The following is a 22247-nucleotide window of genomic DNA, read 5'->3' on the forward strand; positions in this document are numbered from 1 at the left end:
CAAATGCAGAGCTTAAATCTAACGCTGCAATATAAACAGCTCCTGAATATTGGTGTTTTGAGTTCAATTGAATATGGGATAATAGTGTGGCATTTAGTGAACAACCCATACGACATCTAAACCCGGTTTGATATTTTGACAATATGGAGTTCTTAATCATGAATTCCTGAAGTTCTTCAAGAATTAGCAAACAGAAGACCTTAGAAGAAGAATCCGTTAAGGCAATAGGTCTGAAATTAAGAGGGTCATCAATAGGACCTTTTTTATGAATAGGAATGATAATGGCCGAACACCATGATTTTGGGATTTTTTGTAAAAGGAAAATGGCATCGAATCTATACTTTAATATTGTTGCCCATAGGTCATTATCAGATCTGTAAAGACATGCAGGAATGCCATCAGGGCCAGTAGCCCGTGAGGGATTTAGTTTCATGATAGCCCTGGATATGTCATCGTGTCTCCATGGTGAAGTTGTGGGTATATCCTTAACCATGTCCAGTGTGGAATAGGGTAAGAATTGATTTGGCATATCATATTTAGTTCGAATGAAATAAATCCATGCATCTGCTGATATACCATTTTCCAATGGGCCATCATTGCAGGCATTCAATGTCCTCAATATTGACCATATTTTCCGTGTGTCACTCTTGAGCAGATTATGCATCATATTCCGGTTGTCTTCTAGATATAATTTTATTTTTAAATTTTTCACCGCAGTTTTATATTTATAAAGAATATTATTTTTTAAATAATAATAATCGTGCGGTTCAAGTACCAATTTCGCAAGTTGTCGAATCTTATAATTCTTATCCTTCTTTAAACGAAACATTTCAATATTGAAGACATGTAAATGATGTTTTTGATGCACGATCACATTTTTTTTCGGTAACATGGAAGAAAGATGATATTCAATCCTTTTAGCCAATAATGTGTCAACACTGCTTGGATCATAACATAAGTCATTCACAACCCTGTTCATCACCGGGTCGGTTTTCATTCTCATTGTCAACTGATGACATATAGATGGATTCCATCTTACAGAAAGGCCCACACGATCATTTTCAACTAACGTCAATATCTTACTGGCTTCAAAGAACCAACTATCTATATTCACTTTCAAAGAAATTGCATAATGATCACTGAAGCCCAATTTTTTTATATTAACTCGGTCATGGGAATTCTGTAGGGACGAGGATTGAAAAAAATGATCAATGTGTGAACCCAGATCTCCTCTTGACCATGTATGAACAGGACCTTTTTCATCAATGGGGACTACCTGAATGTCCCAATTTTGGAAGAAGTCAACCCATTGTTTACCATTCTTTATAGTTTGATCAGTATTTAATAGATTTTGCCCCTTATACTTATCATCATACAGACAGGAGGAATTAAAGTCACCACCAACCACAACTCCCAAATGTGTATGGCGAGAAAATGCATCTACTAGAATTGCATTAAGTTTCTCGCAAGCTGCAATAAACGTTGTCTTACTCCTGTTCCAGTATAGACACATAATTAAAAAAGAGTTTTTGCTTAATGTGTCTAGGGTTAATTCAACGGCTAATACAGAGTCATCCCTGTATGTACATTTCGTAATAAATCTACAAGCATTGTGAACAAGGATTGCCAGTCCTCCTGATGGTCGGCCCTTCTCCCCTCTTATCGCAGGGTGAGTATAGCAGTCATATCCTTCCAAGTTAAAATGGTTTACGTGCATGGTTTCCTGGAGTAGTATAACAGCAGGATAAGCTTTAGCGTCCACTGTACCCCACCATCTATTAAAGTTGGCTAATCCACAACTATTCCAGGAAAAGCATACAAAAGGTTGGTCATGCTGCGTAGAGCTAGGAAGGTGCAGCCAAAGCGGGTGCAGTCATCATTGTGCTCTGGTTATTGTGCCCCGACAGGGTTGCAGCCATAGCCAATATCTGTTTTACCAACTCTTCATTAATGTACGCTGATTGTTTCTGCTCCATGTTTTGATTTATTGTAGTGATGGCGGCCGGTTTTTCCAGAAAGCTTTTTGCCTCTGATTCAGAATGTAGAAGGGAGGGAGTTAAACCTACATATGCAAAATTTTCTCTTTGCTCCCAGACCAGCTTCATAATCAACCTAGAGTAGAAGCCGCAGGTCATTCTATCACTCTGGATAGTAGGCAATCTAACCCAGTCAATATCCCCTGAACAAATTGTTCTCAGACAAGGGATAGTGTGGAAGGCTTTCAGAAGAGAAGAGCGATTCAAGTTAGGTCTGGTGTTTATTTTTGGATCGTTTTCCCAACCCATTATAAAGGGTGGATCTTTAATAAGATCGAAGTTTTGACTGATGTCATTTTGTTTGTCATTTAAGTCAGTTGTTGCATTGTCTATTGGCGGGACCTGTATATTTGTAGATAATCCAGAGACATGAACATTATGTTTCACAGTATTGGTAGATGATACTTCATTGATGATGGGTAATGCATTCATATTATGCATTAGCCGTTTTGATTTTGCTGGATCATTTCCCAACACACCCATCATCCATGGCTCATCATCTAGAGATGTGATGATTGTATCTGCTTCCACTGTCTTCAATTCAGTTTCACTTGTTTGTAGTTTAGACTTTTTACTTTTTTTGTTGGAAGTTTGTTTATGAGAAATGGGGTAAAACTGAGAAAGGGACAGCTGCGACCCCCTAGCCAGAATATCGGGTTGGATCGAATTATTAGATGTTAAATTTATGCAGGCCTTTTTCCCTCCTTTTCCATTGATGATGTTACTATCATTCTTTTTGGGTCCTATTTCGTTGGTTATCTTATCCAATTCCTGATTAGTGTTAGGGCGATTTAGATCCAGTAGAGTCTTTGATTCGTCATCCAACTGAGAGAGGTCAATAATCACCTCGTTCTCTAGTAGATCAGGCGAAATTGACGTTGCCCTTGCATGTTTTTTTGTCAGTGCCAGTGCTTTGGCCCTCCTTTTCGTTGCCCTCCCGGCTGCTCGTTTTTCTTTGCGGGTTAAAACGATCTTATGCTTAGGTAGGGCATCATTTTCTTTTATAATGGTTTGAATCGACGAATTATTGTCTAAACACTCTTCGGAAAGATCAATCAGATCAGTCAAAGGAGAAGGACTACTCAGATCAGTCAGAGGGGAGGGACTATTTAGTTCGATAACATTGTCACTCTCCTCCTCTGCACAGATAGAGATCTGTCTTGATGAAGATATAATGTTAGAATTAACCTTCAATTGCTCCAGATGACATTCAATCCTTTGAACAGAATTTAATACTTTAAATATCTCTTCATCATTCCCATCAGTCTGTGTATGAGTGGAGTGTTGTGTAGTTGAAGTCACCACACTTGCATAGGATCGTGTTTGTTTTTGTGGAATACCATGGATCCCGTCAAATTGGTTAGCACTATCAATCATGATCTTCCTAGTATTCTGTCTTTCTGATAGATTGGCAATAGTATCACATGCAAACAAGAGACCCTCAATTCTGTTAGTTTTGTTAGTGAGTTCTTCAATTGCTGTTCTCATGATGCCTATCTCATAATGCGAGCGCTCATGCCCTTTGTCAAGTAGATCTAAAATTCTCGCCAATACCGGGAAATCAGGACTTAGTGATGGAGCATTTAGAGTAATATTCTCTGGGCGAGCCTCGTTATCAGAGATTTCCTTATCTCTATCATTCATGCTTGATTGGAATTCTTGAATGTCTATGATCATACGTTCATTGAGTGCAATTTGAGCACTCGTTGTATTTGGAGAACTTACCATGGGTTTATTGAGTGATGCATCTGAGATGTAATCAGTTTCCCATACCAATTTGGACTTTTCAACATCCAAAACTTCACTATTATAATTTGGTAGACTCTTGTTAATGTTTTTTTTTTTTTCTTTTTTTTTGGCAGAAGTGGTCAACATAAATACGTCCTCCCGTCCAACCAACCGTTGGTTGGCTGGCGTGGAAGGGCCAAGTGAGAGTCGTATACGTTTACCTAGTTCTGCCTCAATTATTGGGCCCATCAGTGAGCAATCAACTATATCTTCATTAATAATTGCATTAGCATGACTATGCATATTATTTTCGCAAGTTTGTGGCAGAGTAGATTGTAGGGTGCCCATTTGGTCACTATTATTTAGGTCCTTTAGCTTGAATTTCTTGTTTGTTGAAGTACCAGCTTGATTGGGACAGTGTGTCGGGATGGGCATGTGACATTTAGAACTAATACCCATTTCTTCCAGGATCCCCGGTCTTGTATCTATAGATGGAATAGCTAAGGTAACACCTATCTGTTCTTCAACATCCTGTCTCATAACCATTGAAGGCGTGATGGGGGTCTCAAGTAATGGTACAACAATTGGTGCAAGCTTGATCTCAGTATTGCTGGTCATTGCTCTGGTTTGAAGGTCGTTCAATTTCCTACCACTTCTTAAACCATTCACCATTTCTAAGCAAGCATAAAGATAATGATATATTGCTTATATGCAATTAGGACATGTATACGATGACCATAAATTAAAAGGCAATATTTTTAGCAACCTCGCAAATTAGTCATGTGCTTTAATATGAAGATATTAATGAGCCCGTAGCAAAATGCACACGGGTTTTATTTATTAAATGGGAAAGAAAGGGGGCTCCTTACCTCCACCGCTCCGCCGAACAGCCCAACAGCCACACTTCCGGAGCACTTCGGATGCGCGCGCGAGATGCGCGTGCACCAGTGCTTTTGAGGAAGAGGCTGTGGGGGGAGGGCTGACAGGAGGCGGGGCAATCAAGGAGGGGCTAAGGGAGTGGAAAGAGAATAGGGAATTGGTTACACCCTCGTAGATAGATCAGCAGGACACAGCAAAAACTCGCAGCAAGGCCGCAGCAAAACCGACGGTTTTGCAAATTAGCAGCAGTCACCTGAGTGAATTCCAGTCACTCGTTACGCGGCAGTGCAAGCTTCCTCTTGCCGACGCCGTGAAGTCCAACCGCCAGAGTCACCAATTTTCCCAAAAAGTTCGAAGGCTCCCAGCCCAACAGCCACACTTCCGGAGCACTTCGGATGCGCGCGCGAGATGCGCGTGCACCAGTGCTTTTGAGGAAGAGGCTGTGGGGGGAGGGCTGACAGGAGGCGGGGCAATCAAGGAGGGGCTGAGTGAATTCCAGTCACTCGTTACGCGGCAGTGCAAGCTTCCTCTTGCCGACGCCGTGAAGTCCAACCGCCAGAGTCACCAATTTTCCCAAAAAGTTCGAAGGCTCCCAGCCCAACAGCCACACTTCCGGAGCACTTCGTAGTCTTTCATTTTTGTCATTGTGTCTAACACATGTCAGTTTGGCAATTAATTTGTAAGATCATGCAACGATAGTGCACAGCATGAACTATACTTACAATGAAAGAGCATACAACTCCAAGGGATTCTTAACTTCACAAATTATATAACTTGGAGACAAATACAGTCACACTGCTTATAGTCACTCACAATCACAAAAAGCATAGCCACAAAAGCGGTTCTTTAAAGCGTCAAAATGCCAAAAAAGTGGCAAAACCCAAGAACATATCATGTCATTTTTTCTAAACATCTACTTACCGTCTTTGCTTGGTTTGTTCTTCCTGATGAAATCATTCAGATCCCTCAAGGAGTCGAAAAAGTAATCCGGCTCATTTTGACCTAAAATCTAAAAAGGCAGAGACACAATGTTACAGATGTACTTGCACAGAATGCAAACTGCAGAGGCAAAAACATGGTACATCCAAAGTAGCTAGCTCAGAGAAATCCCAAGAATTGTAGATGACATGAGAGAAAGTGAGCGCCAAGCTAACATCAGGATGGGAGATATGTAGACACTCTTCAGAGAGCAGGATGATGTTTGAATACCATAATGGAGACCCTCTCCTTTGTGGGCTCTGCTAATAGCTACCAGCAAGACATACTAATTGGGCCTGAATGTATGACAGCTAGTGTTTGCTGAGGTGCATGTATCCAGCTTCACCAAGACCTAGAATGTAATGCCATCTACCGAAGCAAACTTAAGCAAGACACATATCAAACACTTTTCAAGATTAGCACCGCATCTATAAATGCAGTAATTTCTATGCCCATCTTCTTTATTTCCAAGATATAAATGGATTCCATGTTCCACAAGCTCTGAATTTAAGAAACTTTCTACAGCAAGTGCAAGAAAAATGCAATTTTAAAGCCATGTCTACGACAATTTTCTGGTATTGCATGTGTTGGCGAAAGGGCGTAGGAGTAGATGGGGTGTGAGGGGGGACATGATGGAAAATCATAGAGATGTCAGTTTAAAAATCTACAAGTACTTCTAAAGGAGCACAGTGCATTGGTGGGTAAGGCAGTGATGAGAGAGAGAGAGAGAGAGAGGGAGAGAAAGAGAGAGAGAGAGAGAGAGAGAGAGAGAGAGAGAGAGAGAGAGAGAGAGAGAGAGAAGACAAAAAATTAAGAACTCCAGTGAACAGTAAAATTCACACAAAATAGCAGAAAATGGTAGAGAATCCATAAAGGTTTCATACGTTCAAAGTGTTGGCAAATGTTATTTGAAGCACTGTAGCAGTGCGAACCCATGTTGAGTAGGCAAACAAAATTCAGGCATTATTGGCATGTGAAGAACATAGCACCTCAATTGCAAATGTCTGCTAAATTCTACACACTGGCCCTCATTACGACCCTGGCGGAAAGCAACCGACCGGACCGCCATAGCGTAAATAGCGTTTCCGCCATTGCACGACGGAGCAAAGTGCGGCTCATTCCGACCCATCGGGCACGAGCACCACGCCATGGCGGAAGTGCAAAGTCCGCGATGGCGGAAATGACCCCAAAACGGCCCACACCGCCGCCGTACGGCGCCCTAGGTGCAATTCCGCCACCCCTCTTAGCGGTCACCGCAATGAGCGGCAATCGGAAAGTACGGTGACCGTAAATATACGGAAACGGAAGTAAAAACATGTTCCCGGAACGGGAAACATCACGCCGTACACCTATAAAAACACTATTTCCACACAACCATTAAAAATACTACCCTGAGACACATCCCAACCCGACATCCACCCTAGTGAAACCAAGAAAAATGGGAAAAGTAGCGAAGAAAGCGTGCGACCGCAAGCGGCAGGTCCACTTCTCCCGTGAGGAACTCACCGTGCTCACAGAGACCCTCCAGGAGAATGCTGCCGTCGTCTTCTCCACGCAAATGACCAGGACGGCACTTGCGAACAAGAAGGCCATATGGGCCCTGGTGGCACAGCGGGTAAGTGCGGTGGGGACCGCACCCCGCAACCCACAGCAATGCAGAAAGCGATGGGACGACCTGCGGATCCGCGTCCGTAGCATACTTTCTGCCAACCGCAACATTGCCACAGCTACCGGGGGAGGATCGGAATCACCCATCAAGTTGACCCCCTGGGAAGAAATCTGTTCCTCCACCATTGGAATGGAGAGTATAGAGGGAGTCGGAGGGATGGAGAAAGGAGTGCAGACATCCGAAGAATCAGGTAGGTGTCCCAAATAAAACAATGCCAAAACCACAATGTCCAATCATGTGAAGTACCACGTGTCCACATAGTGCAACAGTAACACATGTCCAGGAGAACGTCCACATACATAGGCCCGATAGCACACTTTAAAACTCACATTAAATACATAAATAATTAAAAATCCTAAAAACACCCTCTACACGTGCAGCAGGCACACCCTAACTGCAGGCTGCAAAACAACTGCACCCTCACTCCAAACAAAAAAGAAACCACCTCCAAGGCCCCAACCCAAATCACCCTCAGGTACCACCCCAATGCATGTGATACATTGCCATTCCAATTCCCACAGACCCATCAATAATGCTCGCCCTCTTCTACTCCACCACAGGGTCCGATTCAAACGACGAGCTCCAGGACACCCCTACCAGCACACCTGCAAAGAGGGCCAAGACCAACGGCCAAAGACCCTCCACCTCAGCTGCACGCATCAAGACACGGCAGCAGGACAAATCAAGTGGCAGCACACAGGAGGGAACTCCAACAGGCACCCCAGCACCCAGCATGCCCACAACAGCACCACCACAGGTCCCCCCAATGGATGCCACAGTAGGCACTGCTTCTGGTGGCAGCAGCACCATAGGTGACACTGCATTAATGGCAGCATGCTCCGACACAGAAAACGGGGATGTCGAAGTCAGATCCATCCATGACCTGTCTCAATCCCCCTGTCTGTTCCATCCCGTACACCATGAGGAAACCACGCAGGGGCACCCACAAGACGACGACTGGCCATCCCCCACAAGCCCTGTGGCAAGGCAACATGAGGTGACCAGCCCCTCTGTGACACCACTGCAAATGGCCATGGCCCAGCAGAGGCAACAGTCCCTCGACCAGGTAATCGTGCAACAGCAGCAACTGGCCACGCTCCTCAAGGACCATGCCGATGAATGTGGGGGCACTAAGGCAGACATAGAAACATCAACTGAGACACTTAGGGCAGAAATGGAGAGAAGTACAGAGACACTAAGGGCACAAATGGAGAGTAGCACCGAGAGCCTGAGAGTAGAAATGGAGAGAAGCACCGAGAGCCTGAGAGTAGAAATGGAGAGAAGCACCGAGAGCCTGAGAGTACAAATGGAGAGAAGCACCGAGAGCCTGAGGGGGGAACTGCATGCGACGTCCAAAGACGTATGTGCCGAACTTGCCGCTGTGCGCCGTGTGCTCACTGAGCTCTCACAAACCCTTAGGGACATGCATGGACGTGAGCAGGCAGAGACATCATCCGTTGCAAGTTCCGTCCAGGGCAGCCCCCAACGTAGATCAGGGAGGAACCTGCGCTCCACAGGCAGGGGTGCCCCTGATACCCGGAGAGGGGGCTTGCAATAGCGACTGCCCACTGACAATGAGCATCTCTGGACACTGGTGTTCGGGGGGGAGGTAGGAGGGTGGAGGGGGTGTGTTGGGCTCACTTGGGTGGCGGGTCGATGGGGTGTGTAACATGATTTCACATATGCCATAAACAATGCACGATTATCCAATGAGATGTGTGGACATTGATCTTTGTGTACGAGGCCATTATAGGCGTACAGTCCTTATTGTGCATGTTCCGGACACACACAGTGCCACAAGTTCCGTGTCCATGCATCAGCCACCAGGCGTGAGTGCTAGAAGCATGCATCTATGATATGCTGACGAATGTCACGGCCCTCCTGTGCCTCGCAGACTCCTTGAGGTGCTGCCACATCCCCACCCTCATCATGACCATCTTCAGGTGCTTGCAGTTCTGCGTCAGGGGGCATGGGCACATTTCTACGTACGCACATGTTGTGTAGCATGACACATGCCATGACCATCTTTGCAACCTTCTCATGGCGGTACAGGAGTGCCCCGCCAGACCTGCTGAGGCAGCGGAAACGAGTCTTCAGTAGGCCGAATGCCTGTTCTATGACTACACGGGTACGTGAGTGGGCATGGTTGTAGTCCTCCTCATGCTGGTCCCGTGGGTTCCGGAGTGGTGTAAGGAGCCATCTCTTCAGTGGATACCCGGCATCACCTGTATGTGGACAATAAAGGATGTTTGAGGAATGCCATTGCTACGTACGCACCCCCCCCCCTTCCTGCTAGGTCATTGGCGCATCACATACCCCACATTATCATGCTTGAAATGAGACTCACCGAGTAGCCAGGATCTGTTCCCTGCGTGTCGCTCCATGTAGCGTGGTATTGTAGAGTTCCTCAAGACCATAGAATCATGGGTTGATCCAGGGAATCGGGCACAACAATGTGTAATGATCCTGTTGGAGTCACACAAGATTTGTACATTCAGAGAATGAAATTGTTTTCGGTTGCGGTACTGGGCCTCCATGGCATGTGGGACGACCAATTCCACATGGGTGCAGTCGATGGCACCAATGCAACCCGGTATGCCGCCAAGTGCATGGAATCCCACTTTTGTGTTCGTAATTTCCTGCTCCGAGCGCGGTAGAGAGATGTAGTCGTCTGCGTGCCTCAGGAGGGCATCGAGCACTTGCAATAGTGTCCGTGAGAACAGTGGCTGTGAAATGCCATGCAACTGTCCGACTGTGTGCTGGTAGGTGCCTGTGGCCAGGAAGTGGAGTACAGACACCACCTTCAGTAGGGGTGGGATGGCGGTTGGGCTATCTATCATGCTGGCAAGGTCAGCCTGTGTCATGTCCACAATGGCGGTTATGGTGTCCCGGTCCAAACGGTAGAGGGTGTGGATCTGCTCATCAGTGAGGTCGAACGGATGTGCTCGGAGGCGTGGGATTGCGGGCTGCCTGCGTGGTGGTAGTGGCTGTGCTGGCGGCCCTTGCTGGCCCTGCCTTGCCCTCCTCCTCCTCCTCCGTCTCCTCCGTGCGGCCGGTTGTTGTAGTAGTTGGGGTTCGTCTTCTTCTTGAAGTTGGAGTACTTGCAGTGCTATCAGGTCCCCCAGGGCCAACATCGCTAGTCCTGCCGGTAGCATTTCGGAGTGGGTGTGGTTGTGTGAGGGGGTTGGGTGTGCAATTTATGTGTTTTTAGGCTGTATAGCCTCCACCTGTGGTGATTCATTCCACCTGTGCAAGCTGCAATCCCCTTTGGGCGAGCACGTCCCGCACACAACGCTGCAATTCGACGAATGGCATCTTGCTATTACAATCATGTATTTGTTCCCGATGGCAGTGTAATATTGGTTGATATGTTCATTCTGCTATGGTCCCATTGTTTCACATACTATCTTTGCAGTCGCGAACAGACTTGTGAAGGGTCAGTGGAACGTAGTACTCGAGTTACGGTGGACCCTCATGCAACACTGTACCGAGGTTCACCGACGGGCGGGCCGTCCCATTTGTGAGTGAAGCCAGTTGCCATTTTCACACACAGCCGCACTAGATGGATTAATTTGTGATTTCAAGCGGCCACAGATGCCTTTTCGACGTGATGTTGCAAATGAGGAATTCGAAGGACAGCGCTTTCGGTTCTCAGCTAGCGGCGAGGAGACGCCCACAGGTCTGACTGCAAATATAACGTTCTATTGTTCAATGTCCTTGGGACAGGGGCCATGGCGAGAATGCAATGATTGATATGAATGGTATGGGATGCGCAATAGCGTAGTGGACGATGAGGCCAGACGTTCCCAAATACATGTTACTTCACAACACTGGAATTACGGGCTGGAGCACAGTGGATTTTGCAGGCTGCATAACGCACAGACTCAATGGAAATTTCACATGTTATGTGAGTATGAAATCAGGCGTTTTCATTACGGGATGAGGGAATGATGTATGGATGCATGGACAGATGATTTCATACAGAGTTTGCCATGTACGGGGCTTCTTGGAATCTATCCACCTCCCCTGCGCTATGTGATGCAGGGCTGCCATAGTGGGACCATCGTCTATCTGGCCTTGTTGAACCCTCCCTGTCTCGACGCGCCTTCAGACACTTGTGTCTATGCACGTTACTAATCCCATCTGATGGATTCTGTTTTGACAGACGCATGCACAGTAACACTCGTTTGTAATAGTGTTTTCACCTGGATATAGATAGTTATGATTCGCAAGTGGTTTTTGGGTGGTGATGATCCCTTGGAGTGGGCTAGCATGCATATGGCTGTGGATTTTGTGTGATCATTGAAGTGAGTAATTCAAATGCAGTTCTGATGGCCATACTATTCTTTTTCATTTCATTTGGGTGACAGGTATCTCCTCCCCTTTTGCCACTGCCATCTGTATGCCACTCCTGCAGATGGATTTTACTCCCGACACCTGCTGCTTCGTGTTAATCAGTGGAGCACCATTACGATCTTATGGGACGATCGCCAATGGGCCACATGCCCTTACGCAGTACTAGTGGCTAGGAGCAACATTTCGGCCTTTCAGCTGGACTAGTGCCTCCCTAATGGGACGGCCCTGCGGTTCGAGGCGCTTCCATGTTGCCTTTTCGTACGAGAATGTAGGCCCTGTGTACCATGAGGGAACAGGGCGTCACACAAGAAGTAGCTGGTCATTTATTGCGGATGCAGCCCACAATGATGAAATATATTTTGGGGTTCATGGCCTAATGGCTGTATGGGCTTGGTGAATTTGTTGCGCATTAAATTTCTATTCTGATATGAACCGTGTAGCGTTCTTCTTTGCAAGTGATGTGGCATATTCCTATTTGGGGAGGAATGTAATGTGAGGAGATCTGCATTGGGTTCCAGCTTCGGAGTATAGTTGCGTGGTACTGTGCTGGGCGCGTTTGCCTACGGAGCCCAGTGAGGTCAGGGATTAGGGCTGCCATTATGACTGTTTTAATGATGTCATGCTCAGGGGCGGGGGATTAGCTTTTGTGTAACAGATGCCGGTCAGCCAGGTGGATTGGTGGAATGATGTGATTATCAGAATATGGCTGGTCACTGGTGCCTGTGTTTGCGTGCGTTTCTTGGAGGGAGACTGGGGTCATGTCCATTTGTGTAGCTTCTGTATTCGTGCCATCTGTGCCCTGCAGCTCCCGTTGGCCCCTCTTGGGGTTCATTTGTTCGTTGGCAGGCATGGGTGACATGTACATTTCACTGGTTGCATTGTGTGACTTCATTGCACCTACGAGGAGTTGTGCAATGTGGCCAGGGAGTGGTGTGCAGGCACTCAGTAGGGCCATTTACGGTTGGTTCGCGATGCCGTACTTCTCACCATGGCGGAATGGTACTTTCCACCGTGCTTGGTGGCGTTAGGTGCATGTCCGCTAGGGTCAGAATTCGCGTACCGTTGCGCCATGGTGGTAATTACGGTTTGGCATGGCGCGCGTGCGCGTACTTGGTGCAGTTAGCGTTGGCGTTCACTACGGTGTCGCTAATGGCATCGTACTTTACGGTGACGGGTCATGATCGCACCGAGCGCTATTCGATGGCGGTATTGCATTTCCGCCATCGTTTTTCGATTTCCGCCAGGGTCGTAATGAGGGCCACTGATGCGTTTCTGTGCTGCAGGCTTGGATCTTTGAAGAAAATAAGTGTGGTCTTGGCAGTGATATCGACAAAGAGTTGCATCAAGTCCAAAAAACAGCATCTGGCAGGCTTGTAAGGGACTCCAAGAATTATGGAGAAATCCCAACTCATCCTCAAATTCGAGAGAAACATTTGAAGGATAGGAATGGGCAAACATGTGGATGCCATCATGTTCTCTCAGGGTATCAGTAAGGCACCCCCTAATGACTGATAACAGACTCATCCAGCATGTATACCACAATTAAGTCTTGTTCTCAGAGGTTTGAATAAGATCTGTTTGGGGTCAAATCCAGTTCCGAAATAGAGTGTCAATGACCTCTGGGTGGTGTTTCCAATCATGAGTGGAGTGCCTAGCTCTGCTAAGGGAGTCTGCTGTTTAGTTCAACACTGTTGTAAGAAGAGCTGTTTGATGTTAGATGACCTGTGTAATTTTCCCATAAGAGAGCTCAATCACTAGATGGCAAAGAGAAGGTGGCTTGGTAACCTCCTGCGTTTGGATACAAAGCACTGACAGTGTGTTATCTGTGAAGACCAACACCTGGGATTCTTAAATAGAGGGGTTGAAGCCTACCAATGACAGATAATTCACATTGAGCTCAAGTATTTTGATTTGGGAAAACTGATTGTCTGGCGCCCAAAGCATGTGGACCTTGAGGTTGCCCATGGTGACTCCCCAGCCTAACTTGGAACCATCTATCATGATGGGCAGCACAGAGATTGGTTCATGGAAAGAGGAAACCTAACTGAAATCTTCCACTTGGGATCACATATGAATATCCTCCTTGATCGCCTTGGAAATAGAAATAGTGTGTTGCTGATGAACTTGACTCCCTTGGGTTGCCAAGTGAAGCTGGGCACACCTCATTCTGAACCTCCAGAGCAACAGTGCTGGTACAGCTCTAGGACACACTAAGCCATGAGACGTAAAGGCCTCTGGAAGAAGAGAGCCAAAGCGTCCTGTAGAGATAAGAAGGGGAGCACAACTGATCAGATGTTTCTGATGCACTTCAGGGTGGGAAGATGTTTTCCCTGTCACATGTCCCAGATATAAACCAATAAAGGCCAATGTCTGTGAAGTAGAATGGAGTGATTTATTCTTATTGAAGGTCCAACCAGAAGAGAATATCCAGTGGGGAGAGAGGACCCAATGAGTCCTCCCCAGGAGATGGGGCACACACCGGCCATTTGCCTAGGTATGGTATAAATGGATCTCTGAGGCCAAGCCATGCTGATGACAAATGGCAGGAACTCTGTATTGCTGTATTGGGGGTTGTTTTAGGCTATGGATAAATCATAGATATGAGGTATGCATACTTCAAATTCAGTTTGCACAGTCAATCCTAAGCAAAAGGAAGGCACAATCCGTGCCAGCACACCTATTTACACTGAGTGGGCTTAGAGGATAGAAAGTCCCTGCAGCTCCATGATGCCCTTCAGTCTTTAAAGGAAGATTGTAGTCCCCAAAAGGAAGTTCCCCTCCTGTTTATTGGTGTTATCTCCCTGGCCAGGACTCAGAGCATCTGGCTCAGTCAGAATTGGAAGAACTGGAAATGCGCTTATATTTAGAGGCTGGAGTGGGTAGGCGGATGGGAAAGCCTCAGGGCTGGACCCAGCAGAAATCGAGGGTTCTCCTGCTTCTTTCCGGTAAACTAGTAAGCTCTACCACTGAGGTTTTAGAGGGGGACTGGTGTCAGAGGATGTACATCCTTTATGAGGTCCATTCAGTGCTCTAGATATTATTTAAAAGTGGGAGTATTTTACTCACTATTTTTTAAAGTTGGCAGTAAAATAACTTTTTAGGAAGTAAAAATGTAGGTCCAATTTCCAATTGGAATATTTTATAAGCGGGTAAAAATGTTTAAACTGTAAAACAGAAATATTTTCATAATAATTATCTTTGCGCCTAGTTATTTATGCACATAAAAGAAACAGGTTTACTTCTTCCCATCAGGCAGTAATAATTATAGTTTCTTCCTGTGGTACTATGTGCACTACTGGTCCAAACATGTCCATGGAGCTTTGTGTGTGAAAGCTAATTTTTGGTGGGTGTATTTCTACTCCCTATTTTTATTTTTTGGGAGTATTTGCCTATTTTTAGGGAGTACAAGTGGCCGATACACCCCTTATCTTTAGGGCTGGGTCCATCATAAAGAAAAGGATGGTGGGACAGATCATGATTTTCTAAAACATAGAACTGACGCTGTCTCTTCTCCCTTGATGAGAGGGACCTGGTTGCTGAGGGTAGAAAGGTGTTGCCACATATGTGTTGCATGTTATTACCAGGTGATTGTGCATGCCAAACAGAGGCTTGATTTGAAACCCTAAAGGTTATAGTACTTGAGAGGGGTGGTTGTAGGTGGAAAGGGAGGTGCACCAATGTGACTGGTGCCTGTACAACCCTTGTGCTGAAAGATGGAACAGATCAAGCCTGCTCAAAAGAGATGAAACCCTGAGTTTGTCAAAGACTGGGTTTTCCACTCTGCCACTTCTTACAGCCCTGGACCACCCAGCAGTCACAAAGCAGCCTGTATAGTCCCAGACAAGAGGAATCATCTGGTAGCCCTACTAAGGAGCATGGGTCACTGCGGACAGATGGTGCACCCCACTTTGTCATTTTGCAGATGATCCACATGGGAAAAAGGTGGGATCGATGGTCTGAGCTTGGACCCAAACAAAGTACAGCAATGGCTTCAAAAAGCCCTCAAGGAGCACCTGGCATTGTTGTTAAAGGGAACCTTGGGTCAGATCCCAGTAAACGGGAGAGAACCACGGTGTAACTCTATATGAGCCTCTGCCTGCTTTACCTTAGTGCACCTAAGCACTACCTCAGAAGGTTCTCCAGGTTGAGGTCCCTCCATTTGCATGGTGCTGGTCTTTTCGTCGGAACAGGTAGTCTTGGGATAGCACCTTGGTCAGTGGGTGAAGGGCGGTATTTGTCCCTCCTGGAACAGGAGCTGCCGGGAACATATAACCATCCTAGCATGCAGTGGACGAAAGGTTTTTTTTAACTCACTCTTGCCTTCTTGGCCTCAATGAGCTGAAGAAAAATCAGCAGCAAAGGCTGCTTAAAGATGTTCAGCAAGAGCCAAAGACAAACGGTGAGTGCCCTGGAATACAGTGTGTCTCAAATGACCCACAATTCACATAGGTGACAAGCCGCAAACAGAATGTGTGGGTCTGATGACTTGGATTGGCAGGAGAACAACCTGCAAAGAGAAAAGCAGGCATTATGTGTTACAAGAGAAAGGAGAAAAGGGAGCCAAAGTTGGCAAAGAGAAAAAGATAGATTTAAGTGCAACACCACAAACTGTGCCAAAAGCGTTCTGTTCCACTGATGAGGAGAAAACAACTGGAGGCTGAAGCCAAAGGATATGGTTAGTTGGTGTGAAGCTGGGCGCATAGGTCTCCTGTCCTGATGTGACTACATCCCAGGAGTATTGAGGAAAGGGGATCGGAGGTAGAGTAATAAGGGTAAGGAGGAGAATTAAGACAATGGCCATCATTACGAGTCTGCTGGTAACCCGCTCGTGCTACTAGCGGCTTACCGGCAGACTTGCCTTACTGTTTTCGCCGCCTGATATACTGGTAATACCAGGGTATTATGAGCAGCGGAGGAACAGTAAGTTCCCATTACCGTTGAGTTCTATAGGACTCCTCGGGAAGGACTCCACGGGAATGGGAATCCTGAAGCACCAGCACTATTACCAGCACTTTCTTTCTGGACCGGCAAACTTGTAATGAGGGCCATTGCCTTTAATTTCCAAAATTAAAGGTACAAGGAGAGCCCCAGGCTCATGCAATACACTGAGATTACATTTCCAAGGCAACCAAAATTTGTTAAGGGGTGTCCTCCTTTGGCTCACATATCATATCTACATACAAATCATCAAATGTAGCCAATATGTTTTCTTCTGAACCAAATAAATGATATTCAATTTTTTCTCGGCAACATGGCATTGGCATTTCTCCAACACCCCGCCATGCAGAGCAGGAGCTCCAGCACACCACTACCATCGGAGCGTCCTTCCAGTATCCCCAAAGCAGCAGAGAGGTAAGCCTATGAGGCATGCAGAGTCGCTGCAGCCAAAGTGCCCTCATGCTAATTCATGCCCATATATTATTCAAAATAATATTTATCACAGAACATTGCAATATGAAACCTGATCCTGCTACAATCAAGTTCAGATACAAGTGTCCTGAGTACATCTGCTCCGGAATCGAGTACATTTAAAGCACTTCTAAGATGGCCGACCGCATTTCAGGCTCTCCCGACACCTACCTGCATCTGCACAGCTGATTGGTGTGTACAGTGCCTTCTTATCCAATACGAGGCGACCGACAGGCGAAGCCGGCCCTCGTGGAAGGCCAGAGTAGAAGGCTCCTGTCCTGAGCCCTCATTTCCCCAACACACGGCCGCGCGGAGCAGGAGCTCCAGCACACCACTACCATTGGAGCGTCCTTCCAGTCTCCCCACAGCAGCAGAGAGGTAAGCCTATGAGGCGTGCAGAGTTGCTGCAGCCATAGTGCCCTCATGCTAATTCCTGCCCATATATTATTCAAAATGATATTTATCACCGAACATTTCAATACGAAACCTGATCCTGCAACAATCAAGTTCAGATTCAAGTGTCCTGACTACATCTGCTCCAGAATCAAGTGCATTTAAAGCACTTCTAAGATGACCGACCGCATTTCAGGCTCTCCCGACACCTACCTGCATCTGCACAGCTGATTGGTGTGCACAGTGCATTCTTATCCAATACGAGGCGACCGACAGGCAAAGCCGACCCTCGTGGAAGGCCAGAGTAGAAGACTCCTGTCCTGAGCCTGTCACGAGCCCAGGGCCAGCCACTATGCCCGACTACAACTAGCGTGGAAACCTCACCATACCTCATAGCCAATGGACCAGCCAGTGAACTGGTAAGACTCTGACAATCCTGCAATCCGAACTTGCAATGTTAACCCACCCACTATATTTTACTTAGTATCGCTACCGTGATTACCACCATACCTCGTGATTGATTCCTACTTTTGCATACCGTGACTATAAATCAGGCGTTAACCCATGCTAGCGCATCCTGCTTCCGCCATATACACTTACATGCCCACAGTATAGCATCCAGACTCACCACCTGTAGTGATTTTGCCACCCAGTAACTACAATTGCCCAGTACTGCTTCGTGCCCAAAATCGATTGTGCATATAACTGATTGTCACCACCTATGCCCACATCTGATTGCCACCATCCCGTTACTATATTTGTGTTTTGTAACCCATTGCTCAAAACTGATTGTTGTAACAACTGTTCGCCAACACATCCATGCCCATAAGTCGATGCAGCCACCCCATGACCACAACTGTACAGTGCTGCCTTATGCCTAAAACTGAATCCTACCGATAATTGATTACCGCCCTTAATTGACTTCTGCTTACAATTGTTTGGTAGCGTTAATTGACTGCTGCCTATAATTGAATGCAGCCCTGTGCCAAAAAAATTGATTGCTGCCTATAACCGATTACTGTGCTCGAAAATGATTGTTGCCAAAAATTGATTGCTGCATATAATTGATTGCTGCCCTGTGCCAAAAATGTATTGCTGCCTATAATGGATTACTGTGCCCAAAATTGATTGTTGCCAAACATTGATTGCTGCATATAACTGACTGATGCCAATCCCGTGCCTGATTCTACCACTTTGCCACCTCATATCCACTACTGACTGCTGCCACACATAGTTCTAATAATAACTATTGCTACTTCCCATTAACCGCACCGTACATTATGTCCAACATTGCACCCCCACCCTCAGCACTCATCCATCCTACTCCCTTCCTTCCATCGTTCTCCACCAAACCCATAAAACATAAACCTATCTCCCACACGATACGCCCTAGAACTACTAGCTGAAGAAACCAAATACTAGACCTCCACTCCAGATACTCACCTAAAACATTACAAGCCAACTATGAAAAACAACAATCCACAGACCGCCTTAAATTTACCACTAATCCAACTAGACACTACACACCCAAAATGAAACCCGCCTCCACCACTATGAAAGCAGCTAAAAATAAAAACGTGAACTCAACCCCAATGCCACCCCCTAACCTATAATGTGCACTGATAAATGCCAGATCCCTCCCTGCTCACGCCACAGAAATCCATGACCTCTTAACCAACCTCGACCTTGACATCTTGGCCATTACTGAAACCTGGCTCCATCATGCCGCTGGCCCGGCCATCTCATTAGCTATCCCACCAGGATACTACATCCTTAGACAAGACAGAACACTAACCACAGGAGGGGGAGTAGTCCTTATAGTCAAGGATCACTTAGAAACAAGACAACTCCCCTCTGAACTCAGAGAGAACATCGACTCCCTCACCGCCAAGATTTCACTGTCCCCTAACACCACCATCACCATTAAACTAGTCTACCGTCCACCAGGCCCTATGTTGGACTTCCAGGACAACCTCACTCACCTTCTAGCTATAAACCTTAAAACAACTACCAAAACTATCCTTCTAGGAGACCTCAACCTGGCACTCCATGACCAGAAAGATATACCTTCACAGCGTTAGCACAAGTACTCCAAGAACTGGGCTTTGAGCAAAGAATACACTCTCCCACTCACTGCAAAGGACGCACACTTGACTGGATTGCGGACCACAACTGTGGCATCGACATTAGCTCCATCACACCCACCCCATGGTCAGACCACTCCCTCATTCACTTCCTCATCCCCACCCCCACTAACTCAGCGAAAAAACTCAGTCCAACACCTGCAGCCATGGCCAGAAGCGCCAAGAATCTTATTAAAGAAAGGATTGCTCCTTATTTAGACACCCTTGCTACAAAACCCCTGCCACCTTAGACCCAGCCACACTGTCGGACATCTATAAATCCACCATTAGCTCCGCCATAGACATCATCGCCCCTCTCCAAAAGAACTAATCTAAAAATACCAAACACTCCAACACCTGGTTCTCAGCAGAACTAAAAGAACTACAAACCAAAAAACGCAAAGCCTTGAATATATGGCAAAGCTCTCCCAATGCGTCCTCGACATCTTCATATAAATCATTGGCTAAACAATACATAAAAAGCCATCATCTTAGCTAAATCCGCAACCTATAATGACAGAATCTCCAATGGCAGCTCAGAATCCAAAGAGCTCTTCGCCATCTTCAAGGAACTATCCACACCGGCTACTAAATCTCAAGAGATTGTTAAGGATCAAGCATGGTGCAACACCATTCAATCCGCCCTCCTAAACAAAATTGAGCTCCTTCAAAAAAAAAATCATAGCCCACCACAAAAATCTCACTCAGCACATCCTATCAGCCTCTCATACTGAAACAGTGACTGAGAACAAAAAGAAAATCCCATTACACCATTCAAATTCAGATAAGTCTCTGAAACAGAGGTAATTGATGTTGTTAACAAAATCAAACCCTCCAACTATAAAGGAGATGCCAGCCCCGCTTAACTAGTTAAAGACTGCGTAGAAACACTTGCACCGTTTCTCAAAACCTTCATTAATGCATCTTTCAACTCTAACTCAGTCCCAGACAGCTTAAAAGAAGCTTGGGTGCGCCCGCTTCTCAAAAAACCTACCTTAGATTCTGAAAACGCCAACAACTATAGACCTATCACGACTGTTCCGTTCTTGCTCAAGATTCTGGACAAGGTGGCCTACACCCAAATCCAGCAATACTTGGAAGAAAACCGTATTTTAGGGAAAAGACAATCGGGCTTTCGCCCTGGACGCGGGACTGAATCGGCCCTACTAGATCTAAAAATTCAACTCAACGATATCCGCGGCCTTTGATCTGGTCAACCAGGACATTCTAGGCGTGCAGCCAAAAACAAAGCTCACTTCTCTCCAGACGCCATCTCTTGGGACACATTCTTCCTTGAGGGTCGACTCATGAAAGTTTTCTCTGATTCAGCAAGCGCCACCCCACTACAATCCACTGTGGAGTCCCACAATGATCCTGTACTACCCCCACCCTATACAACATCTTCCCTCTCCCACTATTCAATGATCTGGATCGTCGTCACATAACCTACACCAACTATTCTGACGATACGCAAGTCCTACGACCCCTTACAGGCTTCTATGACAAGATGCCACAGCACTAACTAAGATCTACACAGCCATCCAAACCTGGAAGGCAGCCAACGGCCTCTGCCTAAATGGGGACAAAACAGAGATCCTCCTAGTTGGCACCAAAGAAACGTTAAACAAACTCCTGCCGCAATACAAATCATTCAATATTGATAACTCCACCATCACAGTCTCCTCCACGGTAAAAACTCTAAGAGTATACCTTGACTCCACACTATCCATGACACGGCAAGTTAATGCCATAGCCTCCTCCGCTGCACTTACCACTAAGGTAATTAATGCTGTGAAACCCTTCCTCTCCACAAAAAATTGCCTGTCAATAGCCAGAGCCACAGTAGGCACCAAATTGGACTACTGCAATGCCCTCTTCCTGGGCACATCTATAACAAATCTAAAAAAACAATGCCCTGAGAGCAGTCCTTAGTATCCCAAAAAGGGAACACATCTCCAAAGCCAGAAAAGAGGCACATTGGTTACCAATAAAAGAACGCATCCTCTTCAAGTCCATGGCCATCACTCACAGATGACTCTCCTCTGACGCTCCGCCCTACCTCTTCGAAAGGATCACCTGCAGTACATCCACCCGACCCACCAGGTCGCACCTGACCAATCAGACATATGTACCCACATTCAAAAGAACTAAAGCTGGAGGATCCAGCTTCCAAAACCTAGCACCCAAAAACTGGATTGCACTCCGCACTGCACTAAGGAACGAAAAATCCTACCATGCATTCCGCAGACTACTCAAAACCACTCTCTTCAACTAACCCTTCTCCACCCTCCTCCCTTACTACTGTATGCTACAACTGTATGTATCTAGAAGATGACCTCACAAAAGTACTGTACCTAATGTAATGTTTTGTAAGTAACACCCTCTACTATCTACCTGCTGTAACCTTTGCATCATGTATGCTATGTACCAAATAAGCCTACTTTCAGCGCCACGATGCCCCTCGGCAGATGTGCGCTATACAAATCCAAATAAGGAACAAGTTGCTTACCTGTAACTGTTGTTCTCCAGGATGGGCTGGCATGGATTCATATGCTCATGAATATTACCCGTCGTCAGGCTGGGAATCCTCGGTGAAGAAAAAATCAGTTTCAGTTTAGTTTCTGAACTGTCTTTCTCCTAATAACCAATCACTGGTCTCTGGGTCATACTGCCGCC

At 46.1% G+C, this 22247-nt stretch overlaps 1 protein-coding gene across 1 annotated transcript in view; it reads right to left on the reverse strand.

Annotated features, from left to right (window-relative positions):
* MYO7B (myosin VIIB) overlaps positions 1–22247 on the reverse strand; it is a 1466289-nt gene that overhangs the window by 186087 nt on the left and 1257955 nt on the right. Inside the window, exon 42 of the mRNA XM_069617875.1 lies at positions 5565–5652. Coding sequence (XP_069473976.1) covers positions 5565–5652 — 88 coding nt within the window. The remainder of the gene's footprint in view (positions 1–5564; positions 5653–22247) is intronic.

This window comes from Ambystoma mexicanum, chromosome 10 (assembly GCF_040938575.1).
Source record: "Ambystoma mexicanum isolate Mex_15411 chromosome 10, UKY_AmexF1_1, whole genome shotgun sequence".
In the NCBI taxonomy this organism is placed as follows: Eukaryota; Metazoa; Chordata; class Amphibia; order Caudata; family Ambystomatidae; genus Ambystoma; species Ambystoma mexicanum.